Source organism: Apodemus sylvaticus, chromosome 13 (assembly GCF_947179515.1).
Source record: "Apodemus sylvaticus chromosome 13, mApoSyl1.1, whole genome shotgun sequence".
NCBI lineage: Eukaryota > Metazoa > Chordata > Mammalia > Rodentia > Muridae > Apodemus > Apodemus sylvaticus.
Genome location: NC_067484.1, coordinates 93,107,024 through 93,132,698, shown reverse-complemented (window position 1 = coordinate 93,132,698; position 25,675 = coordinate 93,107,024). Strand labels below are relative to the sequence as shown.

The window sequence follows — 25,675 nt, the reverse complement described above, 5'->3', positions numbered from 1 at the left end:
GTGTAGGAGCAAAGCAACTGCAATTTTTGTCCTCTTAGCAGTTCATTACCATATAGATCAAAGGTCTCTTAACCCGGGTATTTTTAATCAGCACAGCCTGACTTACCTCTCTCTGGAGGTTGATGTCTGCTCCCTGCAGAACCAGCTCCCTCACGCAGTCTATGTGGCCAGCATAGGAGGCAACCATGAGAAGCGTGGTGCCGTGCTGCATGGAGGAGAGAGATGAACAGTGATGCCCTCACGGTAGAAGGGAAGCCCAAGAGATGGTTAGCTTCACCCAGAAGATGCCCAGCAGACAAATGGCTCACTAGTAACTATGATGGCGATTGGATAGGAACAAGCAAACTAACAGACTGCCAAGATTGGAATTTGAAGGTTACAAATTCACTTCCATGCATCGACTTCAGAAACAGTCCATGTAAAACTTCACTATTGCATCTTAGCCAACAAAAGTACAATATTTTCATTTTATGACTCATACAGAATGATCCTGAGAGACCCCCCAACTCAATGTTTTTAGATCCCTAACCAACTAGCCCAGCACAGAGTAACTTGTTTTTCTGCTTTCAGCTTGAGAAAGATAGCCCATCCTGTTCTAGTTCCAATGTTTAACTATACAATGTACCAAGGACGTTTGCTCCAGATAATCTCTAACCTTCCTTGAGGCATAAACTATTGCCTGACTTCCTCATTCTGTACTTCCCCATTTCGTGCATGATTTGTCCTCCACCCTTAGGTTTGTTTGTGATTTTTATCCTCCACCCCTTGCCTTGTGATTTTTCCCCTTTAAATATCCCTGACTTCAGTTGCACGGGGTCCCACAGTGCTCTACTCCTACGTGGTGTACAGCTGTGGAACCCAGAATTCTGGAATAAAGAAATCCTCATGTTATTGCATCGAGACCATTTCCCTCGAGTGATTTGGGGGTTGCCTTCTGAAGTGTGGGGTGCTAGGATGCCCTCGGTTTTTTTTGGGGGGGGGGTGTCTTACATTTTCTTGGTGCATTGGCCGGGAAGTGTGACTTTCCTTCACATGCGAGAAACGACTTGGAGGTATAAGGGAATCCCTCTGGAATATGTGTGTGCTGGCTAGTGTCTGTCCTGAGTGTCTGTCCTGCTCTGTTTTCTGAATCTGAATCTTAGGAGATGCACATTTTTTGTTTTTGGTGGGCAGTTGTTCTCTGGCTCATGAGAACCAGAGGACCGTGGTGAGTAGACGTGCTCTGTAGAGCAAAGGCTGCGACTCTGGGAGACATTCCCGGGTATTTTGGGGGAACTCCAGGGATCCTGGAAGATTCCTGTCTGAGTTTCGGAGAGGACATGGTAGTTCTACTGAATTGGCGAACTTGTACTCCCTCCCGGCCGTCTGGTTTTCTGATCTGGTTCTGTCCGTCTCAGTGGAGGTGAATACTTGTCAGTTTTGTGTGTCTTTGTCTACAGTTTGACCACTAGACAGGTGCCACAGTTTGTTTTTTGTCTGTCTCACTGTGTGTCAATGTCTGAGTCTATAAGCCTTTCTGAAGATTTCAGTTTTGCTTACAAGCTTCTGGGGCTCAGAGAGCCAGCCTGTCTGGTGCAGTGTGTTCGACTGGCAGCTGCTAGAGTCAAGACTGCGGGGGGTCTGGAGGAAGCTTTAGACCCTGGAGAGAGCTAAATAAGGCTCTCTTCCATCTGTAAACAGAAAGTCAGTAATGGTGGAAGCCATGTTTTGCTGAAATTTGCTTTATCTGGTCCCTGCAGTGTGTGCAGGGACATCTGGTGTCTGAAACTGGGCCCCTCTAGGGGCAAATTGTGTGATTTTCCTTGCTTGGTGCTCTTGAACCTAGAGTCCTGAAGGTGGCAGGGTCAGGCTGTCTATGTGGTGGTGTTTTGTATCGTGTTTTGTGTTCTTGGACTTAGATGGACAATATTATTTGGACTTTAGCCTGACTTACAGCAACTCTCTCTGTGGCGCCAAAATCAGGTCATGTGACTCAAGCACACAAACTTAGAACAAAAGGAGAGACAAAATACTTGGACTCTGACACCCCCTGGTGGGGAAAATAAGTCTGGACAAGATGCTCAATGTGGCCGGTGCGAGTATTCTGGTACATTAAGTTGGTACAGATGGTTTATTTCTTTCATTTTAAATTGTTTTCATTTTAAATTGTTTAAATTATTTTGATCGATGTGATTGTTAAACTTTGTGGTTATATTGTTCCTCTGGGAGAGAGGTCAAAAAAAAAAAAAAAAGGAATACCTCCAGAAGACTAGATTCTAAAATATTAAGTGAAAAAAATCTGTCTTTGTGGTACTAAAATCTTTATAATTGTTATTAAGTTCAAGGCATAAGTTCTTATTTGATACAGGTTTTATTTTGATACAAAATCGAGGTTTTCGTTGGTATAAATACTAAAAATTTGAAAGTACAGGATTTACACCCAGTTCTTTGTTATTATTACTGATCTGAGATGTTTAAGCCTATGAGTTTAGGGCTAAATAGAAATATAAGGCTCTGAGTTTATTGTTAGGGTGTTTTCTAGGTTTTAATCAGAAATAGCTGAAGATAGTTTAACAGACAACAGTCCACATTACTTTACATAGATAGTTGGTTTTCAAAGATGTCAAAAATCCATGGTATATGATGTTTAAGTCTTAAAAGCTGTGTTAAGCTTTCTATATATTTTCAGTTAATATTGGTCACTCTTAGATTTCTGATGGGGTTGAACACTGTTAGTCTCACAGACAGCCCAAACTGTTTAATCTTGAGAAAGCTGATGTAGATTTAAATAAATGATTTTCAGGTGACATAAAATTTAAAGCCAGGACACGAGTCAATTCTTACAATGTTAATTCTTAAGTGTTAATTCTGACAGTCTTTTAAGATAATACAGATAAAAAGGTTCTGTTTAATTGACAGGGATGATAAACTAGGTGTTATGTCTATCTTATAGTTTATAATTTACAAAATGGTAATAATTATTATGCTCAATTGATATTTAGAGAGGACCACAGAGTGGAGCAGGAGAGGACCTGAGACCACCTATCCTGATACCATGATAGCTCTCTCACTAAGGGTATATTTCCAAAGAGACTAATTAATCTCTTTGAGACTGTTTTATTTGTAATACAGGAAGCCAAAAAGATTACCCCCTCAGATAAAAGATAAGAGGCACCTGAAAGACCAACACCGGACTCCATTGGCAGGTCTCAAGGGCATGGCAGCCCACAAATTTGACCAAGGTATGTAAGGTTAAGCAGGGACCAGATGAGTCACCTGCAGCTTTTCTAGAGCAGCTTATAGAGGCATTCTGTCAATGTACATGCTATGAATCCAGGGGCAAGGAATATAAAGCTATTATATTATGACAATGGCTTTTATAGACGGGGCTAGTAGAGATATCAGGAAAAAGCTTCAGAGGCTAGAGGGACTTGGTGCAGGTTGCTGAGAAGGTCTGTAGAAGGATTTAGTGTAGGTTATTGAGAAAGTCTATAGAGAGATTTGGTACAGTTTGCTGAGACAGGGAGACAGAAGAGGAGAAGAAACGGAGAAAAAGAAAGAAAAAATGACAGAGAAGGAAGCTACAGAGGATCCTGGTTATCATAGTTATAAAAAGCAGAAAAGAGAGACAGAAAAGGACCAGTGTGCATACTGTAAGGAAAGAGGCCACTGAGCCAGAGTGTGCCCTAAGAAATAGAAGCCAGGAACAGGAATTCCCAGGTCTTGGGAAAAGTGCCCCCAAATGGCAAACCCAGGTGTTAGCCCTGGGAGAAGCAGCAGCTAGGGGAGATGGGTTTTCTGACCACCTCCCCCAACTCAGGATAACTGTGGGAATGAAAGAGAAACCCACTCAGTTCTTGATGGACACAGGGGCTCAACACTTGGTCTTTCAAGCCAATAGCGCTGTTTCCAAGAAAAGATCTTGGGTCCAAGAAGCCACTGGCACCAAAATGTATTCATTGACTACCCGAAGAACAGTGGACCCAGGGATGGGATGGGTATCCCATTCATTTAGGGTCACCCTAGACTGTTTCTACTCTCTGTTGGAGTAAGACATACTCTCCAAAATGGAGAGGGGGGCAGATATGCTTCCTGCCCAACGGGCTGCAGTTAACTGGCCCAAAAAGAGAGACTGACCCCTGCTGAAAGTCGCTACAGACAGGAGCAGTTTTCTCCATGATGGACAGAGATAAGCAGGTGCTGCTATGGTGGACAACACAAATGTCATCTGGGTAGAAGAATCTTTACCCCCTGACATGTCAACACAGAAAGTGGAGCTCATTGCCCTCACCAAGACCTTGGAACTTGGAACCAGAAAGAAAGTCAACATCCACACGGATAACAGGTATGCTTTTGCCACAGTCCACGTCCACAGGGTTATATGTCAAGAGGACTGCTCACATCAGAGGAAACCAACAGGAAATCTTGGACCTCTTAGATGTCCTAATGAAGCCAGCCACTGTGAGTATTCACTGCCCAGGATGTCCAAAGGGAAAAGACTCAATGGGCAATAACCAGGCAGAGCAAGTGGCTCCAGGAATGGATATGCAGGAGCCTATACTGATTATGGGTCTGTAAGAGACACCCACTGGGAAATGGGACAAAATTAAGGATCAGCCTCACTTAAAAAAGGACTGAGATCGCTAACCACCCTACCAACTATTACCAAGGGTGCACACATGGAGGGAGAACTATACTCCCCAGAAAGTAAGCCAAAGACTCACTAGGCCAAATTCACAGATGGACTCATTTAGGGGATTAAAAACCTTGTCCTGGCAGTTAAGGGACCAAACGTATATATTTATGCTCAGGTTTTAGGCTAGAGAGATAATAGAACAGTGTAAGATATGCCAGCAAGTAAATGCTTCTGCAGCAAAGAGTAAACAGAGCAAAAGACCTAGAAGAGAACAGCCTAGAGTACATTAAGAGATTTTATAAAAGCTAAGGCAGGAGAATATGGTTATAAAATATTTTCTAGCATTTATAAATACTTTTCTCTGGATGGGTTGAAGTAGGAAACAGCTGTCAAGGTTAGAAGAAATTTTCCCGAGTTTCAGAGTGCCCAAGGTAATTGGATCAGACAATGGTTCTGTTTTTGTTTCTAAGTCAGAAATTGACAGAGATATTAGGGACTAATTGGAAACTTTATTGGATGTACTGTCCCCAGGGCTCAAGGCAGGTAGAGAGAATAAACAAAACCCTATGAGAGACCTTAACTAAATTGACCTTGGAGACTGGCTCAGGCTGGGTGGTGCCTCGCCCCTTGTTTCTGAAGAGCCCCTACCATTTCAACTTGACCCCCCTAGAGATCCTCTTTGATACCCCAACTCCTTTGGTGTCCACTGGGCCCTCCCAGGAGGTGTCCCACAATATGAGATTTGCCTTAAATGCTCCAGGCATGCCAGAGACTCCTCACTGCTTCCAGATAGGTGACTGGATCTGTATAAGAAGGCTTCAGGAATTGTTGCTGGAACCCTGATGAAAGAAACCCTCACCAAATTGACCACAGAGACTGGTGTTAATGATTAGACAGCTCTCCTACCCTTTGTGCTCTTCAGGCCTTTGTTCTCTAGGCTCAAGGCCCTTGAGTGGGTGAGGCAGCCAGTGTGGAAGCAGCTCCGGGAGGCCTACTCAGGAGGAAGAGACTTGCAAGTCCCACATTACTTCCAATTTGGAGATTTCGGTCTGCGTTAGACCATGCAGAAAACCTTGAGACTTGGTGGAAAGGCCCTTATCTTGTACTCTTGACCACCCTGCTTTCTGTTTTGATAAGACTCTTAGTACTTTTGCTCCTGTTGCTTACAGTTGGGTCTTGCATAATTAATAGGTTTATTGCTTTTGTTAGAGAACGAGTGAGTGCAGTCCAGATCATAACACTTAGATAACTGTAAGAGAGCCTTCTGAGCCAAGAGGAGGCTAACCTTTAATTCTCCTAGTTCTAAGATTAGAACTCCTAACAAGAGAAGAAGTGGGGAATGGAAAATACAGCCTAACTCCAGCCTTCTAAGGAGCCCCAAACACTTCACATTCCAGAGCCTGTCCTTTGTTCAGAGCCAGGCAAAAAGGCCTTGAATAGGTGATCCTGGCCCCACAAGGTAACTGGAAATGAGCTAAGCTTATCTTGCTTCTGTAAACTGCTTACGCCATTACCCCTATCCAGGAGTTCACACAGCTATAGACTCCAAGAAAATAGGAAACTAACTGGTCCACTGAGCGCGGGCTCTGATAATTTAAACTGATTGGCCTAAAACTATGGAGTGGTACAAATCAATTGGCTCACATTTCGAGGCCTCTCCATTGCTAAGAAATGATTGGCTTGTGATTCGTGGGCTTTGTTGTAAACTTATAAAAGTTATCGCAATTCTGCACTCAGGGTCTACAGTCCTCTACCCCTGCGTGGTGTACAGCTGTGGAACCCAGAATTCTGGAATAAAGAAATCCTCATGTTATTGCATCGAGACCATTTCTCTCGAGTGATTTGGGGTTGCCTTCCGAGGCATGGAGCGCTGGGCGGTTTTTGGGGGCCTTACAGCTCCCATCCTCTGCCGGCCCCTGTCTATCACCCACTGACCCTGAGTAGTGTTACCTGCTACAGTGCTGGCCGGCTCTGTTGGCTTGATCTGTGCAGGTCTGTGTAGGAGATCACTGATGCAGTGAGTGTGTGAGTGCAGTGGCTGTGTCATGTCCAGACGCATTTGAATTTAAAGGCATTTTAAATTGTTTTCTTGCTTTTTGTTAAAGCAGGCGGGGAGGCCGAGGAAGGAGGATCAGGAGTTCAAATCTCCCATAATGAGTCTGTGTCTCAAAAACTTTTCTAAGTTTTATTCATTTATTTATTGAAAAAGAGTTGGAGTTTATTCAGAAAAGATATTAAAGAAGATTTAAGCATGGGAGACAAGGGAAGGAGAGATCTCAGGAAAAGAACAAATCACTTCCAACTATGGACATGAGCGTCTCAAAAGAGCCAACCAACTTTTACTTATTTTATTTTACTCTAAACATCTTTTTTGATTTCTTCTTTGGTTCAGTCATTGTTCAGCAAGGGGTAGCTTAATTTCCATGAGATCCCATAGTTACTAAAAATTCTTTTGCTGTTGACCTTAACTTTTATTGCATTGTGTGCAATAAAATACTATACATAGGGTTATTTCATTTTTCTGAATTTGTTAAGAGTCGTTTTGTGTCTCAGAATGTGTTTTGTTTTAGAGAATGCACTGCTGGGTAGAATGTGTGTTCTTTGATGTCTGAGTGGAATACTTTGTAGATATGATAGGTCAATTTGACCTGTGATGTCATTTGGTGTATGACGTCATTCGGTGTGTGATGTCATGTCATGCTGCTTTCTCTATTTATTCGGTCGAATTCCCTTTTCTGTAGTCTTCAGGACTGGGTTGACAATCTTACTGTCACTATCTTCTTCCTGAATGTGGAGAATTTTTATTAAGACAGGAAATAGGGGAATCATTGGTACTGTGGTCTCAATGTGTCCCTTCAAAATTCATGCTGGGATCTAATTCCCATTGTGTTGGTGTTAAGATAGGCCATATAGGAAGTGGTTAAGACCCGATGGACTTGCCTTCCAAGTGGGATTAGTGCACACATGAAACAATGTGGGGGAGCTCCTGCCCTCAGGAGTCATTAAGTGCAGATACCAAATCTGCAAGCACCTTGGTCTTGATTTCCCACTCTACATGATTATGGCCAATACATTTTCATTTGCTTATAAACTACACAGTCCAAAGTATTTTATTATAGCACCTCAGGTGGACTCTCAGGTTAGAGCCAATTTGTGGAAGCATGCTATAAATACACCCTTTAACATGAGATGTAAGAGAAAATATCCCACAGGTCACACAGCTTAAAAACGTCAACCGTGAGCTGAAGAAAGTATCAAGTGTGTAATCTGGATATTCAAAAGAGAGAAAGATGGCTCAGTGCTTAAAGAAAGCCTATCGCTATTACAGAAGCCCCATGTTTCTATGGCTTCAGGGGACTTGACACCACCATTTCCCTGGCCTCTAAGGGCACTGCATTCATGTGTCATAAATGCACAGATACACACACACACACACACACACACACACACACACACACACACACACACACACAATTTTAGGATTCTTTTTAAAGGAAAAATAGCTGGGTTGTGGTGGTGCATACCTATAATCCCAGCATTTGGGAGGCAGAGGCAGGTGGATATCTGTGAGTTCAAGGCTAGCCTGGTCTACAGGAGGAGTTCCAGAACAACAAGGGCTATACAGAAAAACCCTGCCTCAAAAAACTAAACAAAACAAAACAAAACAAAACAGGAAAACAGCCTTAAAAATAAAATTAATCTTTAAAAGAGAAGGAAAAAACCCTTTAGACTGATCTATTTTAAAGAAAAGATGAATAAAAATAAATAATAGATACATGTCTTTATAGATAAATAATGTTTAATTATATTCCATGATCAACTGAAACAAAAATTGGTTCAATAGAGGAGCAAAAAGTACCATAGTACAACATGCAATAATAGTTCCTTTATATTTAAAACCTATAAGTTTGACTGACTTTTGACTCGTGAAATGTATTTTATTTTATTGACTGAAGTTAAAAAGTGTGTTTCAAGACAGACTGGTTTTGAACAAAGTATGTTGTATAAATGCAAATAAAGGAAGCACAACTCAAAACAAAAAACATCAAAATAAATACATTAACAAACTTAAAAAAGATTGCAAGAATCTTGTAAAATAGGTTAAAATCTTGGTTAAACAGGTAGAGAGATAAGCGAATCAAAGCAAAAAAATAAAAAATAAAAAAGCAGAGATGGCCTTAATTTAGGCTCCCTCCCCTCCCCCACACGGGAGTAGAGCCTGTAATTTCAGTGAAGCAGGAGTGGGGACTACACAGTGCACATAGCAAGCTTGAGGCAGTGGGCTGTGTACCGAGACTCCGTCTCCGAAAACCTAGGAATCCCAGACAACGTTAGCAAATGAAGGCTTTCAGCACACGACATGCAGTCTCGAGATGCAGCATCTGCTCTTTACGATCTGTCGGAAAAGTCTGAAAATGGCTGTTCAGGTTGAGGACAGTTTCAGAGAGCTATGTGGGGGCATTCTTTGCATTTTAAAATCCTACGTAGATTTCCTAGGTGAGCCTGTGCCAGGCTGGTGACAGCCCAGAGATCAGTCATTACCATAACAACCCTAGAATGCAGACACCATGCCCAGATGCCACACGGAAGAGGCAGACACCTAGCCAGGACTTTCCAAGAGGAACAGAGACCTGCAGTGTCTCCACAGATGTCCTTGTCTCCCAAAGCACTAACTGGTTTTCAAAGCACAGGATGTCAGAAGCAGCCATTATTTCTATGCACTCCTTATGTTAAGGAATTGTTTTTCTAGGAACCTTCTGATTAAGTGACTACTAAATTTATTTAAATTTTTTTTTGTTTTTTTGTTTTTGGGATTTGGTTTTTTTTGAGACAGGGTTTCTCTGTATAGACCTGGCTGTCCTGGAACCCACTCTGTAGACCAGGCTGGCCTCAAACTCAGAAATCCACCTGCCTCTGCCTCCCAGAGTGCTGGGATTACAGGAGTGCGCCACCACTGCCCAGCTTATTTTAAAATTTTATCTCATTTTCTCTTACTCTGTGTGCCCGGTGTGCATTTCTCATGGGGAGTCCATAGCAGAGCACACATGTGGAGATCAGATGACAACCTCACGGGGTCAGTCCTCTCCTTATACGGGTACCCGGAATCAAACTCAGTTCATCGGACTTGGGTGGCAAGCACTCTCGCCTGGTGAGCTGTCTTCCTAGAGCAGCTAATTTTTTAAATTAATCTAAGAGGGATAATTTATAAACATATTCATTTATGAGTCAAACATCTATTCTGACTCTGACTGAAGGTACCAGAAAGGGTGGGTCTGTGAGGTCAGCAGGGTGACCTTCAGCTAGAACTCAGAGGAGTGTCTGAACAGGAATGACTTGAGAAAATAAAGAGCCGGGTGGTGGTGGCGCACACCTTTAATCCCAGCACTTGGAAGGCAGAGGTAGGCGGATTTCTGGGTTTGAGGTCAGCCTGGTCTACAGAGTAAGTTCCAGGACAGCCAGGAATATACAGAGAAACCCTGTCTTGAAAAACAACAACAACAACAACAACAACAACAAAAAGAAAAAAAAAAGGAGAGGAAAAGCAGTCACCAACATGGTCAGAGGCAAAGGCCACAGGCTGAAACTGGTCCCTACCCACCATGCTGATCAGTGTGGGGCGGGAATTGGTCCACTGAGACCCAGGTAAGAGCAAGATGGCAGTTCACAGATGCCAGGAGTCCCCTGTAAGCCCATCTGACAAAGAACAGATGATATATTTGCATTTGGATAATCAGAGGGGATTTAATAAAAGACTATTCATCAAGAAGTGATCTGGTAGTGTAGTTCTGAGGCTCTATGACTGGCCAGGCTGGAAGGTACAAAAGTAATGTAGTAGGTCCTACAACAGTGTGAGCACCAGTGCCCTGCTCAACTGGGAACCTGCTGGCTTCTCCGCTCTCCTGCTCTCTTCCACCTCCAGTGGGTGCTGTGTGCTAGCCAAACTGAAGGACACAGGGAGGGAGGGAGGGAGGGGGAAGGAGGGAAGGAGAGCAGGGGGAGGGGAAGGGAGGGATGGAGGGGAGGGAAGGAGGGAGGGGAGGGAGAGAGGGAGGGAAGGAGGGAGGGGGCAGAGAGGGAGGGAGGGGAGGGAAGGAGGGAGGGGCAGAGAGGGAGGGAGGGGAGGAGGGAGGGGAAGGAGGGAGGCTTCTGGGCATTGCTTATGATTCAGATTCTGGACCCAGAGCCAGACAGAGGAAGGCACAGAATGGATCTGAATGTTCCCAGTAAGCCAGGGAGCAAACTGGAGCAAATCCTTCTGTTTCCTGCAGGCTGCTTGTGGGTTTCACTTGCAAATTTGTGTCAGAGCAGAAGATGACATACCCTGCCTCAAGGAGAACAGTAAGTCTCCATTGAGAACATTTTGTTCCAAACCACAAAACCACCTCCTTTTTTGAGGTCCTCCTTGTCCCCAGGGATGTGGCGAAGTCCTGACAAACATAGAGAATTGCTGGCGGCCAGCTGGGGAAGAGACAGGACTCTTGGTGGGATGTGACTGGCGATGGCCCCTATTTTATTTCCCCGATAGGAGGCCGGTGGAGGCTTCAGTTCCTCAGTTTTTACATCAAGTATTAAAACCACAACTCCTCCAATCATGGGAGCCCACATGTGCTCTAAATTATCCTCATCCTTTTTTTTTTTTTCTTTTTTTTTTTTTACAGTTGTGTAGTAAACAGCCCTTTATTCTTGGAACTTGCCAGTCGGCTTCTTACTGGAAGTCCCTCATTCACAATGCCAGAGGCCTTCTGTTCTGGGGGTAGCCAATGTTTGCTTTCTGACTTCCTCAGTATGTCTCTAGGTCCACCACTACACCTTAGGATTCTCGGCAAAGGCGGAGGAAAGCAAACACAGGGAGAAGTACCAAGCCTGTGAAGGGAGCGTATTTGCAAGGAGCTCAAGCCTGCGGAGTGCAAAGGCGTGCTCTGGGCATGCAGATACCGCGCGTGCGCGTCCCTCCGTACACTGTCTCTGCAGTCCACGTCCACACGGCCACTGTTTAACAGCAGTTTCAGCAGCGCCAGGTTTCCCCTCTTCGCTGCCCAGAATGCAGCGTTGGCAAGCGGAGTTTCCTTCTGCAAGATCGGAAAGAAATGGGATCTTAAAATAGAAGTCAGAGATACGGCTGCTTGCACGTGCACAGATAACAGCGTTCCGCAGGAGGCGTTCCAGATGAAGGATGGAAGTCTGCCCTCCTCTCCATATATGAGACTGTACAATTCCAGGCTGTGAGAGGGGTTTCATTTACTGTAGACCTCTGAGCCCAAAGTTGTCTTCTGACAGCACGGCCGACGCTTTCCTTCCCCCCCACCCCCAAAGCCTTGCCTTCCTGCCTCCATTGGGTCTTTGTTCACAGTTTCCTTTAAACTTGAAATGAAATTTTCCCATCCTAGAAGGACAAGGTTCTGCCCAGTTGCCTTCTGAAACATGCCTAATAACTCTTTCCTTGTACGTGAAGCAAAATCTCTTCCTGTCCTGACTCTGAGAAGGGGTTTGGTGTTACCTTCTCTGTGTCCACAACATTTTCAAGTCAATTCCAGCTATTGGGGTAGGCAATTTACTTTCTTTCCACCTAATTTTTTTCCCTTCAACTGGAACTTGCCAGAAGTTCTGGGTGAAAACTAGGTTCTTTGGGCAGAGAATGCTATTTTGTGTCTGAGTTTCAGGGTGCCATTCAAAGTATCTGGGCTCATGGGAGTCATTGTCTCCTTTTGCTTTAGTTAGAGATCAAAATACCTGCCTTCATGTTTACACACACACACACACACACACACACACACACACACAGAGAGAGACAGAGAGAGAGAGAGAGAGAGAGAGAGAACCGGAAGTAGACTAATTGCCTAATAAATAGATACTACTGTTTTTTTTCTGAACTGAAACACTCTCTTGGAAGGAAACTCAGAAGGTTCAAGAAGTAAACAAAACTTAAAGTCTCAGAAAGTTCCTAAAGTCTACAAGATTCACAGGACTTCTTTCTCAAGTTTTTTTTGTTTTGTTTTGCTTTTTTGGTTTTTTTTTTTTTGTTGTTGTTGTTGTTTTTTCGAGACAGGGCTTCCTCAAGGTTTTAGGGTAACTGCTGTGGAGAGGAAGCTCTCTAGTCAGCTGAGCCCCTCCCTGCCAGTCCTGCTGTGGCAGGAGCTCCAGTGAGGCAACTTTCTAGGATTATTGTCCATACTGGGGTGGGCTTTTCAAGGATGAGGCTGCTGTTCTTGGTCTTGCTCATGGTCTTGTAAGTGACCCCTGTAACTCACTGATCCACTACACTAGATCTGGGTAGAACTGTCTCTTTGGCCCTCAGTATCCAATGTAGGCTGAAGATATATGCAGGAAAGGCAAGCAACACCAATACACCATAACTGCTAATAGTGCTCATTTTCTTTATGAAGTTAAAGTAACAGGACAAATTAAATCCCAACGATTAGAACCATGACACAAGGCTGCTGCTCTCGGGACATTTTATGATATTCACGTTATCTAATAAAATGATTATGGGGAATGTGTAAAGACATCTCTCTGACTGCAAAAGCCCATTTAAAAATGTCTTTTAAATACAGTAACGTGCCAAATAACATTTTGGACAATGACAAAATGTATATACCATGACAGTCCCCTAGGATTACAGTGGCCAATGGCTGTCTTTGTATAGTTGTGTTCTACAGTGTTCATCGTAGAACCATCTAAGACCATTTCTCAAATCACCTATTACTACGTGAAGGCTGGCAAACGTGTAGTAGACCCTCTTAGCTGTGACTTGACCATCTGAGGTTATAGTTACCCACAGTGAACTCTGGTATGAAAATATTCCATGGAAAGTTCTAGAAAAGAACAAATTCATAAGTGTTGAGTAAATACTGTTTTGAGTAGTGTGATGAAGTCCTACATTCTCTTTCCTGCCCGGGAAGCACTCATTCCTTTGTCCAGTGTATTCCTTTGTCATCCTTTGTCCAGTGGCACATGCTAGCCACCCCCACCCTGTCCACTTAGCCACCTCACTGATGGTTCTGACTGGGCTTGTGTTTTATGCGGTTCTTACTTTACTTGGCCAAAGCCCCAAAGAGCAAAGTGGTGGCATGGGAATTTTATTACAGTATTTCATTGTAATTGTTCTACCTTATTAATTTTTGTCACTAATCTTTACTATGTCTAGTTTAGAACTTATCATAAACATATATAGAAAAACAGAATATAAAGGGTTTGTAACTTCCTGTGGTTATTTCTTGAGGGGGGTAGGTCTTGAATAAAGGCCTGAGCACCAAATCGTACTAAACACAGTAAAAGGACAGCACCATTGCCCCAGCTCCTCAAGAGCTCACATACTGTGAGCTGTTCTGACAGATGATGACGGCATCTGCTGGCGCAAGGGTTTCATTCCAGGTCTTTCAGCGCAGTGCTGTGGTGCGACCCTGAATGGGAGAGGCAAGGTGGAGAGTGATAGACAGATCACAGAGTAATTTGAATGGTTTCCTGGCTCGCTGTTGGGGTGTGGGGAGCACTTCAGACTCCAGGCTAATCATTTGCCTTCCCTGAAGGCATACGTTTGACTCTCTTGAGATTTCAAGCTAACCCTGGCCACGTTGCTCACACCAGAGCCTCCTACATCTGCCGGAAGTTGTGTCTAACTTGCTGTAGTTACTGGTACCCCAGGGAAGCCACAGCAAGGTTGGTTTGGTGTGAATAGCAGATCATGAGATAATACTGTTCTAATGAAGACCGCACAAGGTCGAGGTGAAGCAGAGGCAGGGGAACTGGGTAGAGGCTTCAGTGCCATCTGCAGGCTTTTCTTAAAATGAGAACACACAGGCACGCGCACACACACACACACACATACACACACACACAGACACAGACATATATACAGACACACACAGCAGACACACACAAATACACACAGGCACAGGCAGATACACACACACACACACACACAGGCACACACACACACAGGCACACACACACACACCACAGGCACACACAGACACACACACAGACACGCACATAGGCACACACAGACACACACAGACATACACAGACACACGCACAGTAGACAAACACAAATACACATAGGCACACGCAGACAGACACACACACAGGCATACACACACACAGGCACACACAAACACACACACATAGACACACACATAGACACACACAGGCACACACACAGACATACACACACACAGGCACACACACAGACACATACACATAGACACACACAGGCACACACAGACACACACACAGACACATAGACACATAAACACATACAGGGACACACAGACACACACACAGACACACACACACACACATAGACACATAGACAGGCACACACAGACACACACAGAGACATACACACAGACACAGACACAGACACACAGACACATACACACAGATACACACACATAGACAGACACAGACACACACACACAGAGGAATAACATTTTATTGAGTGACTTTGCTGTTTCATTTGAACCTAGAATACCTAGAAAAACCACCTGCAGACAGCAAATGTCTACTGTCAGAACAAGCTTTGGAGCTACAGCCTCTTTCTTTCTCCATTTAGGATGGTTTTAGAAGTTCCTCTCTGGTTGGGCTGTTCAGACCAGTTTCCAAGATGCTAGACAATGAGTTTAGTAAAAAGCTATAAATATTTCATTCTCCCTCGGGGCTCGATTGTCTGAGAGGCAGAGGATGGTTGGACAGAACAATTGATCTGGGATAAGAAAGAGCTGGGTTCCAGTCTGAACCACTTTCCAGCTCTGCATCTTAAGTGAGTTCCATAGATTCCCCTGATCCTAATAAAACGGGGGCAGAAATAATAATGCGGTGCCTTTGTCCTGTGCTGGAGAACTAAATGAGGCCACACAGAAATATGTACTTTGTGTGTTCAAGAAGTCCTTCTACAAATGCACAGCCAGAGCTTGCTATGCATTTCCATTCACATACATTCTCCAAGCAATTCATATACATTGTCACTAGCATGTGCCAGGGGCAGGGGGCCATTAGAAATAGAGATACAATGTAACTTTGACCTCTGCTTACAAAGGTTTTACAGTCTCAGCCTCACAGGAAAACAAGTTAACATGCTGGAGTGTAGGTGTCAAAGGAGGAATGCAGCTGCTTATGGTGAAAATCGGACTAGGTAGTGGCCGCTGCTGCCCGAAGCCTGCCCCAGCATCACTCCCAAAAGGGCAGAGTGGAGGATGTGAGGAGGAAAAGAGATATGAACTTACGGGGGTCAGGGGACCAGAGACCTAGGGCAGAGCAGTCACACAAACTTGGACTTTATCCTGGGGGTCAAGGGGTTGTTTGGAGGTGAAAAGTATCAGTTTTGCATGGGGTTTCGTGGAGACGAAGCTGAGGAGTTCAGTGACGCTGGTGTGTGGAAAGCAAGAGACCGAAGCGCAGGAGCTACAGGCCGCTGTGGGACAGGAACGGGACACTGAAGACATCTTAGGAAGCAGAGTGGAGAGGAGGATATAGAGAGGGTAGCGACTCCCAGGCTTCTGGCACTGTTGCTGTCACTTAGGAAACAGACAAGCAATAGGCCTTAAGAACGAATAATGCGTTCATCTTTGAACATGCTAGGTTCCAACCGCCTATGGCGGCATCCCAAGAGAAATCTCTAGCAAAGAAATGGGCGTGCCCCCTCCCCCACTGTGGCTGCACACTGAGTGGAGGTCAAGCATCTTGAGCTAACATTTATGAAGAACACACTCTGTACCACGTGGTATGCTGTCTGCAGAGACCTCATTTAGTCCTCAGCACGCTCCAGAGAGATGGACACTGTTACAAGCTGTTTTGGACAAGGCAAGATGCAAATGGCAAATCAGGCTCTAGTGCCAGCAGCCTCCTGCTCCAGGCTGCCCTCTTTGTGAATCACTGTGCTCCTCTGCAGCCCACAAGCTCTTTGGTAGACAGAAAAGAATAAGGCTGCAGTGACCTCCAATGACCCTTCCACCCTCCCTTCCAGTCTCCTCTCTTGCCAAGACAGAAAGTTCCCCCAACTTTCCTTTCACTGGGGAGTCTACAAAAATCACCCTGGATAACTTCCAAATCTCCTCTGCATACATTTTGCACAAAACTGTAAAAGGTGTGGAGAGGGCCAGGCAAGTCCTACAGCCTTAAACAGAGACATTGCATCTCTCTCTGTCTCGCTCCCCCTTCCCGCCTTTCCCTCCTCTCTCCTTTCTGCTTTTCCTCCTGGACTTCTCAGCCACACAACTGTACATACATTATAAATCGCTATAAAATGTAAAGGAAGTCAAAAAGATAAGACTTTAAATGGATGAATATATGACAGGTTAAAACATTTACTCTTGTTTGTTTATTTTCCTGTGGCTTACCCGTGTAACTGGAGAGTAATGGTGAGCTGGAGTTCATTATGAGGTAATGTTTGGGGACTCGATGAAGCACAGGGTTCCTGCACTTGTCTAGCTTGGGCACAGCTGGCTTCAGCTATGATCGTAAAACTCAGTACTGAGATGCTTCATCTTCTTGGCTAAGACTTATTAAAGAAAGTTCCAGAGACTTAATTTAGCTGGCAGTGATGTTTTCTCTAAGCATAAACTTCCCCCATCCCTGCGTAAGGCTCTTCGCAACCTCAGCTCTGAAGACCAATACTTGAGTAGTTGCAATAGATGTTATATAGCCAAAAGCCAATGTACTGAAATCAGTGGACCTTATTACACACACACACACACACACACACACACACACACACACCCTTCACTATCACCATCACCAACCAAAAAAAATGAAAACCCTGAGTCTTACACTGTGTCTTAGTTATTTTTCTACTGCTGTAATTTAACATCACAACCAAAAGAAACTTGGGGAGGAAACTGTATTTAATGTTATACTTCCAGTTAGCAGGTCTACTGTTGAAAGGAGTCAGGGCAGGAACTGAAGCAGAGGTCATGGAGGACTACTGCTTACTGGCCTGCTCTGCCTGCTTTCTTATACCATCTGGAACTTCTTGCCCAGGCATGCTACACCCATAATGGACTGGGCCCTTCCACATCAATCATCACTTAAGAAAATGCCCCACAGGCTTGATGACAGGCCAGACTCGGTGAGGCATTTTCTGAGTTGAGGTTCCCTCATCTCAAATGACTCTAGCCTGTGTATAGTTGACATAAAACTAGCCTGCACACACTGCATACATGTGTGTCTATTTCCTTGGCCAGCACAAATTACCAATTAGGTTTCTGTAGGCAAGTTGGTACCCGAGGGGAGTGAATGCAGGTGGGCTGGGGTGGAGCTCAGTGGTAGGGTCTGACTACCCTATGCCAGGCCCTAGCAGTGACTGTGGACAGCAGAATGGCCTCACAGTGGAGAGCTTGGAAGGGTCTGAGAGGTTCAGATATGCACAGCCACATGCAGTGATTCCAGCTCAAGACAAAGGGCACAGACTGTGATGTAATGCCTTATACTCCCTCAGGATGCAGCCAACAGTGCAGTGTGGGCTTGAAGGCCCGGGGACTTGGTGTAGAGGGTGGGTCTGATGCTTTGATCGGGAATCTGTGTTTACTGATCCTGATGGTCCTTGGCCCCAATTGAGTTTTGATGTATCAATAAAGATGCCAGTAGCTAATGGCTGAGCATGGGGCAGGACATTGAGAGTTATGTGGGTAGGATGCAGGGAGAATTGGGTGGACTAGAAAGAAGAAGGGGACAGTAGTGACAGGAGATAAAGCCACTGGACATGTGAGTTTTCTACTGGTCACTTTACGGACTGGGCCTGGGGTAGCAGGGGAAGATTTAGGAGTGCCCAGTCATTGAGTTACCCAAGGCGTTTAAAGAATAACTGGTGTGTGTGTGTGTGTGTGTGTTTTCTATTCTCGATCTAAGATAGCTCCTGGGTGGGTGCACACCTGCGACCAGCCGGGAGCACAGCACAGTGTAAACAAAACTTCCACAACAACTTGGGCTGAAAACAAAAAGGTTAGCCCTGGCTCCCAAGTTAAAGTTAATAAATGCTCAATGAAATGGCTAACGAACACACACTGTGTTATCAACCGTATTAATTGCTGGCTTTGGTGTGATATTAATCTCATGTGAAAATAATGTGTAGGCCTGGTTGTTCTCACCACAGTTACTAAGAATAGATGATAACTGTAGAAGAAGTGTAGTTTAAAGGTGAAATTACTCATAGCTAAGGAAATAGCTTAGGGTACAAATGTCTTAAAGATGCCCTAAATGCTTCAGTAAATTATTTGTAGTTATCTGAGTAGCTGGGCATGTTTTGATGCACTTGATCTGATGGGGGCAGATGAGGAGCAGTGCTAAGTAAGTCTAGACTGGCCTGACAGACACTCTGGGGCTTCTCACAATGCCATTCTCCCCCTCCCTCCTTTTCCTTCTCTCCCTCCCCATCCCCCTCTCCCATCCCTCTCCAGCTCAGAATGAACCCATCCGGCTTCCAGACAACTGTCCTTCCGTTCAGGTGCACAGATCTCTGTTCCTTCAAATCTCAAGCATCTGCTTTTTTTCTTTTTTTAAATAATGGTATTAAAAATTATTTCTAGGCTGGGTGGTGGTGGTGCACGCCTTTAATCCCAGCACTGGGGAGGCAGAGGCAGGCGGATTTCTGAGTTCGAGGCCAGCCTGGTCTACAAAGTGAGTTCCAGGACAGCCAGGGCTACACAGGGAAACCCTGTCTCGGGAAAAAAAAATATTTCTTTTCTTTTCGAGATTACAATGTGATTATGTAATTTCCCTGTTCCCTTTCCTCCCTCCAAAGCCTCCCACACCACCCCTCCTTGCTTTTTGTTCTTTTTCAAATTCATGACCTCTTTTTTCATTAATTGTAAAATACATAATATATAAATACAACCTGGTTTTCTGGAGTGTCTCTGTCAGGCTAGATGCTAGAGAAGGATCTATAGGATCTCCATCCCACTTTATAATCCTCTACCTCACCTCACCTAGAAGCTGCCACCAAATTTCCCAGTGTGTGTGTGTGTGTGTGTGTGTGTGTGTGTTTGAGAGAGAGAGAGAGAGAGAGAGAGAGAGAGAGAGAGAGAGAGAGAGAGAGCGCGTGTGTGTGCTTCACGCAAATGCATATGGAGGCCAGAGGACAATCCTGCTGTCACTCCTTAGGTGCCATCCATCTTTTTCTCTGAGGCAGAGCCTTCATTGGCCAGCAGCTATCTAAGTATACCTGGCAGGCTGGCCAGCGAGCCTCAGGGATCTGCTGGTCTTCTCCATAGTGCTAAGATTACAAGCAGGCACCACAGGCCTAACTAGGGATAGAACTCAGGTCCTCATGCTTGTGCGACAAGCGCTTTACCAACTGAGCCACTGCCCCAGACCAGAAGCTTCCTTCTCGTGTACCCCAAGTGCAGAACTTATTTTAGAAAACATCACATAGGGGCTGGAGAGATGGCTCAGCGGTTAAGAGCACTGACTGCTCTTCCAAAGGTCCTGAGTTCAAATCCCAGCAACCACATGGTGGCTGACAACCATCTGCAACAAGATCTGACTCCTTCTCCTGGAGTGACTGAAGATAACTAAAGTGTACCTACATATAATAAATAAAATAAAATCTTAAAAAAAGAGAAAACATCACATAATGCTCAGCTTCCTTCCGACTGAGGTTCAACATCCCCCTTCCCTCTAATCCCCATGCAAGGGGCCCCACATTTCTAGGTCACCCCTCTAGAGCAGTGGTTCTCACCACTCCTATTGCTGCCACCCTTTACCACAGCTTCTCATGCGGTGCTGAACCCCAAGCACAAAATTACTTTTGTTGCTACTTTGTAACTGTAATTTTGCTACTCTTATGAATCACAATGTAAATAGTTTTGGAGACAGAGTTTTGTCAAAGGGGTCACAACCCACAGGTTAGGAACTGTGGAATGCTCCCTCAGGTTACTTCATCTCAGTCTCCTGTAGAGATCTCCAGGTTGCAGTTGTCTCTTTACTTCCATTCTGACGGAAACACAATTCACATGCTAAACACTCCTCTCAAAAATGCATTCTTCTGTTGATTTTTTTCTTTTTTGGTTTTGGTTATACACCCATCTGTGAGAAGCTTTGGGGGCCCCCTTGGCAGGAATCTGACATTGGTCAAGAACAAGGAAATGGGCTTCAGGTAGGAATCTGACATAGGGCCATGTCAAGGAAGTACGTTCTGGTAGGAATCTAATTTTACACTAGAACAGGGAAGTAAGTTCAGGCAGGAATTTTAATTTTAGGGTGGAACAAAAGAAGTAGGCTTTAGGCAAGAATCTGATTTTGGGCTTGGACAAGGAAGTAGGCTCAGATATTTTGGTCATCCTGACAACCCTTGGAAACGGCCATCACAGGAGTGATTACTGGGCTTTGTTTATTGCCTTGCTTGTTTCTTGACTGTTTGTGTTTGTTGTACTGTTTGCCCTTATTGCTTGCTTGCATATACTTAAAATGGTAATAAAAGTGGACTGGAAAAAAAAAAAACCTGTGTTCAGTCTCAGAACTGACTGAGGCCATGCTGCAGTATTGTCTAATTGTCTCTTTCTTTTCAATCCTCACTCCTGCGCTGGAGAACCTGTTGACTGACTAGGCTTGGTCAACCATCACTACTATCTATTCCAGAACCTTTGATCACTTTCCACAAAGAAATGTCACATGTGTTTACACATATTCCTCCCCACTCCTAGCCCTGACAATCACTAATCTACTTTCTGTCTCTATGGGTTTACCTATTCTAGACATTTTATTGAGGTGCAAGCATACTGTATGTCTGGCTTCTTTTGAAGAGGTCAGCTCAGGAACTTTAGAAAGGTCATGGAACACTTGCCCCTCCTGAAGGGAGAGGCTAATTAACATTCCTCACACCACAGGGAGGGGGGCAGGGGCACCGACCTTCAGGTGGAGGCACATTCTGCAGGATGGACCATTGGCCATCTATCTCATTCCCTAGAGACCAAACAGTTTAAAGGCCCGCTGACAGGCTGCTGGTGGTTGTTCTCTTCCCATGTGCAGGGTGGCCCCAGCATGCTGGATTAAATTCCTCTTGCTTTTGCATCTGTTCCCAACTCCACGTTGTTTACTCAGGGGTCTCTGGTAAGTTAAGGCTTGCAAGAGTCTTAGACTTTTACTTACCCAGTATCCAAATATCCTACATTGCAACATGTATTAACAGTTCACTTCTGACTGAACATCTGCAGTATTGTATACAAATGTATACAGATGTATACAAATGCAGTCACATTTGGTGTCACTGTAACAAAATACCTGATAGAAACAACTTAAGGGAGGATTTATACTGACCTTTTAAGACAAGGAAGAAGGCCAGCTAGATGGCCAGCATGTCTGACGACCTGAGCCTGACCCCAGGACCCTCAAGATGGAAGGAGAGAACACCAACAGAGCTGTCCTCTGGGCTCTATACAAACACCATGAGCTTGCATGCGCTCTACCCTGCACAGCACAAGAATCAAGAGGAGAGACACCAGAGGGTTCTCCTTCTGTCCTTTGGGGCATCAGACAGTGAGAGGCAAGCTGCAAGCAAGGACAGGAGCCTCACTAAACACAACTCGGCCAGCACCCCAGCACCTAGATCTCAGACCTTCCCTGTCTCTAGAACTTAAGCAAAATAGTGTCTGTTGTTTAAGCTTTCCAGTCTGTCATTGACAACACAAACTGTACCAGCAGCTGATGGATATCTGTTTTTTGGCTATAATTAGCGTTACTGCTATGAATGGATACACCTATTTTTGTGTGGACAGATGTTAACTCCCACCAGGTATGTATCTAGGAGTGAAATTACTGGATCATGTGGTGATGACTCCGTGTTTTAAATTTTTAGAACTTTAAAACTTTAGAACTTGGTGTGAGGAATGTTAATTAGCCTCTCCCTTCAGGAGGGGCAAGTGTTCCATGACCTTTCTAAAGTTCCTGAGCTGACCTCTTCAAAAGAAGCCAGACATTCAGTATGCTTGCCCCTCAATAAAATGTCTAGAATAGGTAAACCCATAATGACAGAAAGTAGATTAGTGATTGTCAGGGCTAGGAGTGGGGAGGAATATGTTTAATGCATGTGACATTTCTTTGTGGAAAGTGATCAAAGGTTCTGGAATAGAACAGACCGGACTTTTTGGAAATCACATGTGGTCAGGGGAAGGTGGCTTCGAGGTCAATGTGCTTGCTCTGCAAGTGTGAGGGATGACTGCCCACCCACAGTTACGGCCCCCGAAAGTTGCATCCCCAGAGCAAGCAAGCTACTAAGACTTTGAGAGCTCGGTGTCTGTCTGAGGGGCTCTGCCTTATTGAATAAGGTACAATGCGATCAAGTAAGACTTGTCGTTGCCCTGGGGCTTCTGTGTACACCAGCACACATGTGCACTTATACCCAGACATAGGCCCCGCCACCCCTCCAGGACAAACAAGCACACATGATACGGGCACACATACAAAAAATGGAAAAATGAAATAAACATGACACATCATGTTACATCCCTCCCAGCAACATATGGGGTTCTGATTTCTGCACATCTTCACCAACACATTTGTCTTCCTTTTGCTAATCAGTCCCCCTAATGGGGGCGGAGCAGTATTGCAATGTGGTTAATGGTGTCGAACATCTCCTTAGGCACTGCTGACATCCCTGCTTCTTAGCAATTTGCCTGTTATCATTTAAGGATGCTCAAGTTTCTCCCATCATAAAGCAGATAGAGTTCCCTATACTTGTGGGTTCTGCCTATTATTCTCTTTGCAAGCTGTTGTGATCTGGCTCCCTTGGCAAGACTGCCCTTGGCAAGTCACCAGTGGTTGCTTTGTTGTGAAATCCAGAGGGCCTTTCCATTCTTAGTTTACATTCCCAGCAGTATTTAACACCAAGGTCCTCTTAATTTTTACTGCAAGACTAGCAAGCCTTGGAACATGTTTCTGTTATTTCTCGTCCACCTCTGGCTGTTTGTTCTCAGTTTTCTCATTAGGATTCTCTTATTCTGCTCAAAATCATCATCATCATCATCATCACCACCACCACCACCACCACCACCATCTGAGCTTGTGTGTATGTGTCTGCTGACAAGCTAAGTGATTGATTCCCTAGGACACAAAATGTGTGTTCACACAGTGTGCTTGGTGCATGTTTCAGAGGTCATGCCATATGTCTACTGCTTTCCCACTTTATTATAGATAGGGTTTCTCAAGGAGAGACGCTCTCCAGTGAGCCGCTGGACTCTGCCTGTCTTTGCACTCGTACCCTGAGCCCTGAAGTTACAGCCCGAAGGAGCCATTGGAAGCAGTGCTCACCCATTGAGCCGCATCCCTGGTACCTCACTTTAAATCTTGATCTTCACAGAGCAATGCCCCTGGGTTCAGCTAGTACGTAATTCTGCAAAATCTCATCTCCGTTGGCTAAATTCCCACTCCGGGTGTCTGTCTCATCAGCACCATTGTGTGGATTCCCATTTGCGCTCAAGCTTATTCCAAACCAAACTTTCACCCCTGTCTCTCTTGCCTTCTCTACGCATGAGTAACATCAGTTACTAAATTCTGTCACATGAAATAAATCTTGAGTCAGTTGTCTAATTCCTTCCATTCTCCTGACCTACACTCTGGCCCAAATCCATTTCTTTTCATTTTTAAAAATTAAATTATATTCGTATTAATTCTCTAGGAATTTCACACAATATATTGACTGTATGACACACATGCTGAGTCCTCCAGATCCATCCGGGCCTCCAGACCCACTAGCTAATCATAATGTCCTTCTGCTGTCATGGCCCCCACCATGCCTCTTCCCCAGCGGCAGTCAGTGTCTTTCTGACATGCACATCTCATCCAGTCAGTCCTCTGCTCAAATGAGTTATCGGAAGAGACTGGACCTTAGGGGCTTTGGAGTTTGATGCACTCGGATTTCAGCCTTAACACCATTAGCTTTATAGCTGCAAATGATAAGAAGATTGTTTAACTTTTGTATGTCTTTATTGTCTAAGAGAGAGAGAAATATAGAGAAGAAAGTAAAGAGGAGGAGGAGGAGGAGGACTGATTAGAGCATCATCCCAAAGGCCTCCCTGGTTCACCACTGCACAGTTTAAATATTCAATCCACTTGACTATTGTTTTTATTAAAAACCTTCCAGCAGGGGCAAATCAATGAATCCAACTTTCATCCTTGAGAGTGGGGATTAAATGGACCGACTTTAACGAATGAACTCTTTAAAAAGGCAAGAGTCCTTTGGCGGTAGAAGCCTGAAGATCAAAAGCACTTCCGCCTCGCAGCTGAAGTGCTCTGAGCTGGCGGCGGTGTGGGAGGACCCTGAGGGCCTGCCTGCCTGGGGATGCTACAGGGAAGCCCTGACCTCCACCCGCTTCTCCCCAGCCGCGGCCCGTTACTATGGCGACCGTCCCGGGCTCCCCGCGGGGCTCACCGGACCCCAGCGGAAAGTGAGGAAAGCCGCAGCGAAGCGCGCCGAGGAGCCGCCCGAGCCCACCCTCCCGGCCCGCGCTGCGCCGCCGCTCACCTTGAAGGACATCCTGCACATGTTCCCCGGCGCCGCCGCCCGCCGGTCCCCGCTCGCTCTCCGCGCCCGCCCGCCTGCCGCAGAGGGGCGGCCCCGCGCGCTCCCGCGGCCGCTGACAGACAGGGCGGCGCCCGGGCACGCGCAGGGGCGGCCAGGCTGGCACGCGCACTGGCCCCCTGCCCGCCCGCGCGTGCTGACACGCCTCACCCCGCGGGCGCACAGCACAGCCCGGAGCTCCGGGTGCACATCCCGAGCTCTCCACACTCAGGTCACACTCCCTAGACGGCTGGCTTCCACGTACAGAGTTCTCTAGACTCCAAGTCCAGGACACACTCCATACCAAGGCCATGCTCCACAGCTTGCTTCCACGCAGAGTTCTCCACATTCTGCACCCAGCATGCATCTACTCGGACATCCTATGCCACACACACACACACACACACACACACAACTTGTACATACCCAGAACACTCTTCTATAGTACACATAGAGTTTTGACAACTAGTGTCTACACTCCCATGGGATGCCCTTCACACTAGCATCGTTTTTCACATATGTTCCAGAAAGTTCTTCACAGACCCAGCTTCTACACACAAAGTTCTCCGCATTGC

At 45.3% G+C, this 25,675-nt stretch overlaps 1 protein-coding gene across 1 annotated transcript in view; it reads right to left on the bottom strand.

Annotated features, from left to right (window-relative positions):
- Ankrd29 (ankyrin repeat domain 29) overlaps window positions 1-25,179 on the bottom strand; it is a 58,109-nt gene extending 32,930 nt beyond the window's left edge. Inside the window, exons 1-3 of the mRNA XM_052155808.1 lie at window positions 25,065-25,179; window positions 11,575-11,685; window positions 107-205 (exon numbers count right to left, since the gene is read on the bottom strand). Coding sequence (XP_052011768.1) covers window positions 107-205; window positions 11,575-11,685; window positions 25,065-25,085 — 231 coding nt within the window. The 5' untranslated portion in view covers window positions 25,086-25,179. The remainder of the gene's footprint in view (window positions 1-106; window positions 206-11,574; window positions 11,686-25,064) is intronic.
- Window positions 25,180-25,675: the final 496 nt, after the last annotated feature.